This window comes from Lactuca saligna, chromosome 6, assembly GCF_052625555.1.
Source record: "Lactuca saligna cultivar CGN05327 chromosome 6, ASM5262555v1, whole genome shotgun sequence".
Lineage (NCBI taxonomy): Eukaryota > Viridiplantae > Streptophyta > Magnoliopsida > Asterales > Asteraceae > Lactuca > Lactuca saligna.
The window spans coordinates 138,361,641-138,370,792 of record NC_136422.1 but is presented as its reverse complement, the minus strand read 5'-3'; the positions used below and the strand labels follow the sequence as shown (position 1 = coordinate 138,370,792).

Here is a 9,152-nt window from a genome sequence, read left to right as displayed (position 1 = left end):
TCTGACCTCAGGAGCGAGTTTGAGTTGTTGCATGGCATGGACTCGCCGAGTCCGAAGAACAGACTCGGCGAGTAGCATGAAGATTGCCCAGCACCACTCAGCGAGTGGTCTTGCTGAGTTAAGGGATTGACTCAGTGAGTCAGGGAGAGTCAGAGTGGGTTGACAGGTGGATTGAGTCAAGCTGGGACTCGCCGAGTTGTTCTTGATACTCGACGAGTTGAGTCGTGGAGGCCCCATAACTCATGCCAGGTGGAACTCATCGAGCTAGGAGAATACTCATCATATCAAGTGAGGATCCCAGGGAAATCAGTGTATGCTCATAGACTCGCCGAGTCGCTATAGTGCACTCGCCGAGTCCGGTCAAAGTTGACTGTTGACCATTGACCAATGTTGACCTATGTTGACTTGTTAAGGGATAGTCAACCTTGGTTGTGAAGTGTTATTTAGAGATGTATTGTGTTATAGGAGGACTATAGATCGGGAGATCGAGCACGAGTGATTTCAGGGACTTGCGAGTTACCGAGATACGCGAGGTGAGTCTTCTCACTATACATACCTTGAGTAGGTAACTAGAGTTATGTGATAGAGTGCTTGTATGCTATATTTGTGTTATGTGTTGCGCTGCATTATTCTTTGTGATTTATGTTGTGCATGTTTACAGAGTTAGAACTTGAGGGTTCACAGAGTTTGGGTGCATGGACCCACAAAGTTATAGCCTCGAGTGGCTAATATGTGTTATATGTGGTATTTTGGGGAACTCACTAAGCTTTGTGCTTATAGTGTTTGGTGTTATTTTTTCAGGTACTAGTGACGACCGCGGGAAGGCACCGACTTGATCTGTACACACGCATGGGATATATGATTTTGAGATTTTGAGATTTTTGTATTACTTGAATTGAATTTCAAACATGGCTGTTTTATGAATATTAAGTGAATTATGTTTTTATAAAATTCGAAAAAAATTGTTTTGAAATTTACGGTGTTACACACACACACTCTCTCTCTCTCTCTCTCTCTCTCTCTATATATATATATATATATATATATATATATATATATATATATATATATTCACAAAGAGTCCACCTACTCGGTTATTTCTTGATTTTAGAAATAATTTAAACATTAAAGATTTCTCAGTTCAAACTACGAGGGTGTGTTAAATTGTTTAGCTATATTTTATTCGTTGTATAATTTAGGGACTCATTTAGTAACTTGTATCCCATGTCTATTGTTTCAATACAGGTAACCTTAATTACAGGTTTTCACATTATTCAACAGAGAGCAATGAAATTTTGAGATGCAGTTTCATTTTTTTAAGGTACAAGAAAGGAAAGGATTCATGATTAAGAGTATGATTATTATTTTGATCTTACAACGATTCTAAGTTATGCAACTAATATGTAATGAAAAAAACTGTGAATGAAATATTGCATGAATACAATATGTAAGAATTACCTAAAAAGGACATTATCTGGTTGATATCTAATACGCAAGGACAGATTCAAACATTTTGTTTTGATTTTCTCTTGAATGGTCACACGGTGACATTCCTAATTCGTACATGGCATTGTCTGATTTTCGAATAATAAGGACAAAGTATGGTCGTAATTACCTTGCTTGGTTACTTGCATTACAATAAAGGACAAAAAGAAGAGTTGTCAAAACAATGATAAAAGTAATATCCAAATAAAGATAAAAATATTACTCGGATAATACAAAAAAGGGAGATAGAAAACAAAATTGTACTAATGCAATTTAAGGTTCATGGGTTTACAACTTTTACATAGACAAAACAAAAGCATTAGAAGAAACACATATCACATGGGTTATTATGGAACCAACCGATTTACATCAAAATTATACCGATGTATGTTCAAACGCATGTGCATAGACCAAAAGAAAATTAATTTCAAGGGCGTGAACTACAAGCAATTTTAATAAATCGTATAACTACACAACTCATATGAAGCATCATTTGGGTTCCAACAAGACTTTTAACACTATTTTCACGTTTGAATGTTTATCAAGCATGTGTGTACTCATTGCAACCAACACGTAAGATCAGTTCTTTTAATGTCTGTGAGTCAACATGAGAAAAAAATAATAATCTACAAAGTGTCTGAAAATTAATTCAACAAATGAGCAAAGTGAGTCCAATTGTGCGATATAACTTATTGTCACAACAAGATTCAGCCGTGGGCTAACACTTAAATTCTTTTTTGGCTAGCCAATTGTAACAGGACATTATGAAAACATAAAAATGTTATAATACATAAAGCCTTTGAAAATATCATTTATCATGAGTTATGACTTATGAGGTTTCACCACTATATATATAAATATAGTCTTTTCTGGTTTTCTTTAGTTTATCTTCATAACTTTGAATTATTTTTTGGAATCATTTTGTAACTCAAGAGGTTCCTAGAGAAAGAAAATTGTTTAAAAGTACTTTTATATATATATATATATATATATATATATATATATATATATATATATATATATATATATATATATATATATATATATATATATATATATATATATATATATATATATATATATATATATAAAAGTTTTGAAGGAAAGGAATAGTAAACAACCTTTTCGGTCAATTTTGGTCCTTTTACTTGCTAGTTTTTTTTTTTTTTTTTTTTTTTTTTTTTTTTTTTTTTTTAATATATATTTTATTAAGGGTATTAAGGGTTTGTATGTCTTTTACATTTTTTGACAAAATTGGTTCCTATGCTCTTTATTTTTTATTTATTTTGATATTTTTAGTCATTGCAATCATAATTTTTACATTTTTTAAAAACCTTTTAATATTTTAAAGTTTGGCCACAAAACTTTAACGATTTGATAACTTTTCTAAAAATTTGCTAATTTCTATCTCTTTAATTTTTTATTCGTTTTGACACTTCTGATCATTGTAGTTAAAACTTTTACATTTTTTCATAAAAATATGAAAAAAACGGTCCGGGGTAAAGCCCGGTCTTTTCATTTCTACGTCTGTTATATTTATCGATTCGGAAACAACATTGAAAACTTTTGACCTCGTGAGCGAGAGTAACTTTCTAGTTATTATTATAATTCTTGATTATTAATATCATACAAACTTTATACGTTACATTTTAGTTGACTGCATCTGACATTTTGGATCGGGCTTATTTATGGCGGGAAAGTTAACACTCTCAACTCTTACCCCCAATTCTCTTTGAGCCCTAATTTTCCTTTCTTCTCTCCCCACGCTTTCGTTTTCTTCAAATTCACGACATCTTCTTCCTTAGCAATGTACAAATTTTCGACTATCTTACGTGTTGGGTGATCTACAAGGCATCGTTGGATTCCTTTATCCGATCAGGAAGTTTTCGCTGTATTCAGGTACCTAGGGTTTCGCTTTCTTCCATGTCTTCGGATACCGTAAATCACCAGTTTATGTGCTAAATTTTAAATTGGCCTGTAGGTTTCCATGTAACTGTTTTGATCTTTGCGTTTGTAGAAAAAAGTTAAAAACCCTTTCGTTTCATTGGGTAAACATGGCTGACGCATTTGAAGATGAAACTGAGCAAACGGTTTCACTGAACGAGTACCTTGATGAAGTTGAAGACCAGGAACTTGTAAGTGTTTTCATTTCAGAGAATTTCTATTATTTAGGAGATATACCGTCTTTGCTGAAGTGTTGATGTGTTATTCGTTCTCTGTGTAGTGTTTTTCTCCAGACGATTTCAATTCTTTACGAGACGAGATTTTAGTTTTTTTCGGTGAACTTGTTAGCACTTTCTGCTTCTACATACGATCGAATCTGATAGACCTTTCTGCATAACTATTTGTTAGGGCTAAACGACGTTAGCAAATCTTCAGTCGCATATAATTTACAACATAGCTTAAACGAGTCCCTAAGCATTTCCTTGCTTAAAATTCTCGAAATTACATCTCAAGCAACACAGGCTCCACTTCACATTATCATTTTAGTGGGGTTTGGATGATCTGGTTTAAGTCATTGCAGCTATCCATAGTGGTGTTTTTTCTCATGTTTGAACTAATATAGTTTTGATAGCAAACATTAGAAAAGTAAAAGAATTGGATGAATCTTTTGAAGTCATATACTTGTTGCTTTTAGTAAGAAATGAACTAAACTGCTATATCAGATAGGTTAGCATATGCCATTTGCATCTGTGCTTATGTCAATCTCATAAAGCCAATCATTGTTGTTATGTTTCTGCTTTCTAACTCTTAACTCTCTAAGCAGCTAATTACATGGAACAGTTCTATCACCCACAAACTACAGTGAATGTTATTGTATATGATATTAATCCACATGATATTTACAATAGTTGACATTCTTTTTGTCTACTTTTTTCTCATTAAAGGAAGCAGATTTAGTTCTGGGTGGTGATGAAGGAAAAGAGTGCACCTATGGCAAAGGCTACATGAAGAGGCAAGCAATTTTCTCATGCATAACATGCACTCCAGATGGAAATGCTGGTGTTTGCACAGCTTGTAGTTTATCTTGCCATGATGGACATGAGGTATCCCTTTCAAGTTTTCCAATTATTTGGTGTACATTTAAACTGAACACACTATTTGGACTTAAACATGTTTCTTTTGGTATCTCTTTCTTGTTTAGATTATAGAGCTTTGGACAAAGAGAAAGTTCAAGTGTGATTGTGGAAACTCAAAGTTTGGAGAATTCTTTTGCAAACTTTTAGTAAGCAAAGATATTGAAAATGAGGAAAACTGTTATAACCATAACTTCAAGGGCAAATACTGTACATGTGGTCGACCTTATCCTGATCCAGAAGCTGAAGAGCAAGTGGAAATGATCCAGTGTTGCATATGTGAGGATTGGTTTCATGAGGAACATCTTGGCCTTACCAATGAGGTTTGTAAATTGTAATAAACTAATAGTATTAGTTTAATAAAATTTATTTAAAGAATGTTATAACTTCATGTTTTTTTTTTTTTCTTTTTCATCTTTTAGGTTAAAATCCCAAGAGATGAAGATGGTGAACCTCTATATGAAGATCTCATCTGCCACATCTGCTCACCAATTTGCTCCTTTTTACATCTTTACCCTCAAACCATATTTGCATCTGATAATCCACAAAACCCCACAACCCCATCTAAACAAAAATCCATAGAAACCTCACCTTCATCTTCTGGACCTTCTACAAATCCACAACTTTCTAAAAACATGATTCTTGGTGAGAATTCCGGGACATGTGTTCTTGGTGTTGACCTTTTGTCCAATGAGTTGACCTCTGACAAAAGTCAAAGTCAAAGTCAACCGATGTTTCTTACAAAGAACTGGAGGGAAGCCTTGTGTGGATGTGAGAAATGTTTGGGGTTTTATGAAAAGAAAGGGGTTAGTTATTTGGTTGATAAGGAGGATTCGATTGCTGAGTATGAGAGAAAGGCAAAAGAAAAGAGGGATGAAAAGATGCAACAAGAAGAAGGGGCTGAAATGAATTTTTTGAGTAATCTTGGACATGTGGAGAAGATGGAAATACTTTCGGGTATTGCTGATATGAAAGATGAGATCCGTTCGTTTCTGGTATGTTATTATTATTATTATTATTATTATTATTTTTTTCTGAACAATTAAAGTTATTTGTTACTTTGTTTGATCTCATTTGTTTAATGTTGTTGTAACAGCAATCGTTTGATGCATCGAAGCCAATCACATCTGATGACATCCACAAAGTGTTTGATAATCTCAAGAAACGCCGAAGAATGGATTGAATTCATTCGGTTAGGCTTTAAGTTAGCCTTCTTTGAAGGAATGGCTTTGCTTTGAAACTAAAAACTTTTATTTTCGTTTTTTTTTTTAATTGTTAAGAATCAAGAACTAGATCTTTGTTTAGACATGTTGTGGTTGTTGGTGTTTGTTCTTGACTTGAATGTTTCTAATCATGTTAAAATTGCACTTTGGATGTCTTTCAACCTGTTTGAGTTTAATGGTTAAGGACTTAATATGGACAAAGTTGCTAATTGAGTTAAACTCGATATTTTATCTGATTAGTAAGAGGTATATCAGAGACTATAGGACCAAATAAGAGAATTCTAATAGTATCAAACAGTCATCTAACCCTAGCATGTTTATCAGACCCATTAAGAGGTATATCAAACAACTTTTTAAATGTTGTATTTTTTGTTGTATGTTTGACATATCGACTTATTGAGATAAGACAAAAAAGCATAGCTTAATGGTTTAAGATGCTATATTTTTTTTCCTCTCAAACTCTTTTAATGTTAAAATTGATGAAAAAGTAGAATTTGTGAAACATAATCAATATGTTTTTTTTTCTATTAAAACAATTAATTTAAAATGTATAAATTTCGGTTTAAAATTTCTGAAGATGGAATCTTTACATTTTATTATTACAAAAAATGTAATGTTCTTTTTTGCAATTTGGTAGATATATTTGATTTTGGTTTATTAGTTTTTATATGTTATTTTTATTAAAGATATTGTAAACATTCAAGTGATTGTCAAATATTTTTAATTAATTTTTTTTAAATGTTAGTTTTATCATAAAATGAATAATAATCAACTCTTGTAAATTGTAATAATAGTTAATATGTAGATATATATAGTTGGGTTGAAATTTTTTCAGGATAAAAATTAGAAACATTGTTTTTCTTTTTTCCCTATAACTTAATATAAACATTGTAATACCTTTGATTGATATACAAAATCTCTGTTTCTAACAAGATTTTTTTTCTTCGAAATTTCATTATTACTAACAAATACTTTATTTAATTATATTTTTAATTATAAATGAATGTTATAAAAAAAAATCTTAAGGTTAAGTGATTCAATTATTTGCGATTGATCATGAGTAGGATGGATTTTAGTTATAGTTAAGTGTAAACATCACCTTATCTGTCATGGTGATGTCACCTTTCTTGCTACTTCAAAACCTGATCCTATAGCATGACCAAATTAATTCTTTGTGTTTTTAGTTTTTACCATGATCCAATATGATATTATACATTAATCATTTACATTTACATGTAAATAAGCAAATAACTGATCTAAAAATAAGATATTTTGATCGTTAACATATAATAACCAAACAACGGGCCTCAAATATGTTTCACTAATTATGCATTTTATAGTTTTTATAAATATCATATTTCTTAAATTAATTGAAAATAGATTACATTAATATCTAGAACTAACAATAAATATTATATTTAATTCGCCGACAAGATTTTCAGCTATTTTAAAAGAACTAGAATATCTAATACACACTTTAGTAAAAACTGTAAAATAGTACCTTTTACTTGGTCAAATATTTATTTTAAATGATGGTTTATTTGCAATGAAAACCCAAATATCACGTCGAAACTTATTTCAAAGAAAAGAATGATTTTCAAGCTGTAAACATATTATTAAATACCGGTTAGTAAACTATTAGATATATATCAATTAACACAATCTTTGCAAGTCAATAAACCAACATGTATCCACATGATACAAAGTGAACGGTGTCGATTAAATAAGCTGAAAATCCATCATTGTCAAAATCACATAAGTCATTAATCTTATAGTTATAGAAGTGACAAACATAAATAAATCAACAGACTTTGGTGTACATTTAACCAAAGAAACTAACCACACATAAATAGGGAATATATTCTAACGATCCAAAGATTCAGGTAAAAAATTTCATTTTTCATTATAGTCAAACACAAATGTTACTTAAACCAATCATTCAAAAACACTGCTTAATTAAAACATTTATCAAAGTTACATCCCAAAATCACATAATGTGGAAAATGCAGGTGTGTGCGTTGCAATCAAGTAGGGAATTTCTTTCCAAAACAATGATACCTGAAACCATAAACAAAATTGTAAGCATGAAGCTTAGTGAGTTTCCCATAACATACCTCACACAATCCATGTAATCACATAAACCATATCAGCATATAAGCTACATAAGTCACATCAACCACATAAGCCATGCATGCAAATATATATGGATGTCATGAAAACCCTCCAAGGTCTTACACCGGGTGCCATGGGAACCCCCACATGGTCTTAGCCCATTATCACGAGGACCCCTACATGGTCTTAACTAACTGCCATATAAACCATACATACAAACATATAAGGGTGCCTTGGAAACCCTCTTAGGTCTTACTCTAGGTGCCATGTGAACCCCCACATGGTCTTAACTACGGATGCCATGGAAACCCTCCAAGGTCTTACACCATGTGCCATGGGAACCCCCACATGGTCTTATATCCAATTGCCTTGGGAACCCCCCGGGGTCTTCCATGCAAGTATCATAAAGATAACTAGCATATCACATACCACATAATCAACTAGCATACCACATAACACATAATGGGCCGGCATTGGTGCCTTTGACCCATTGGTATGGTGAGGAGACTCCTCACACTGCTGAAGCTCCCCGAATGAAATCCTTAGCTGCTGCCCTGTCGGCTTCCCGAGCTATCAATACCAATCATTATACCCAATTAGCAATTGGGTTTCATGCTGTAATCCTTAATCCATACATGGGGTAAAATGACCATTCTACCCCTGGCCTAATATGATCCAAAACTAAGGTCCAAGCCCAAGACAAAAGCCCAATGCTATAATGTCCATATATCCATCAATGGCCCAATTTTCTAAATTGGGCCCTAACCCTTTACGATCCTTATCCTAATACCATAATCTTCTTCATTATAATTTGGTTTATTCCAAACACCCTTTGGGACTAAGTTGTCCAAAGTCAAAAGTCAAAGTCAAAGCTTCGAGTTAACCCAACTCATCGAGTTATACTTCGACTCGTCGAGTCCCCTTTAAGGACAAAATCGCGATATCTCGACCCAATTCGTTGAGTTTCCCTGCAACTCGACGAGTTGCTCCCTTTTTCATCAGGATCGGGATAATCCCAACCCAACTCATCGAGTTCATCCATGAATTCGTCGAGTTCTTCAGTCTACCAACCCACTTAATGTCACACCCCCAAACCAGAACGACAGAAATGTTCGGGGGTGGAGGACGTCATGTACAATATCATAACAATGCACAATAGTAAACAAGCAACAACATCCATTGCATTAATAATATAGTTAATACAAGTGTGTTCTGTGTATAGTTTTAAGACACCAAAAATATATCAAAATAAAAG

At 32.8% G+C, this 9,152-nt stretch overlaps 1 protein-coding gene across 2 annotated transcripts; it reads left to right on the top strand.

Annotated features, from left to right (window-relative positions):
* The first annotated feature begins 3,178 nt into the window (after positions 1-3,178).
* Positions 3,179-6,004, top strand: LOC145001877 (PHD finger protein-like protein). Of its 2 annotated transcripts, none has more exons than XM_078961211.1 (6): positions 3,179-3,384; positions 3,467-3,620; positions 4,374-4,532; positions 4,631-4,885; positions 4,985-5,557; positions 5,659-6,004. In XM_078961211.1, exons 2-6 carry the CDS (start codon positions 3,540-3,542, stop codon positions 5,743-5,745), a joined length of 1,155 nt encoding a protein of 384 aa, XP_078817337.1. In that variant the 5' UTR covers positions 3,179-3,384; positions 3,467-3,539; the 3' UTR covers positions 5,746-6,004. The 2 variants fall into 2 exon arrangements, with proteins under 2 accessions (XP_078817337.1, XP_078817336.1); XM_078961210.1 differs by having other exon boundaries at positions 3,180-3,384; positions 3,503-3,620.
* Positions 6,005-9,152: the final 3,148 nt, after the last annotated feature.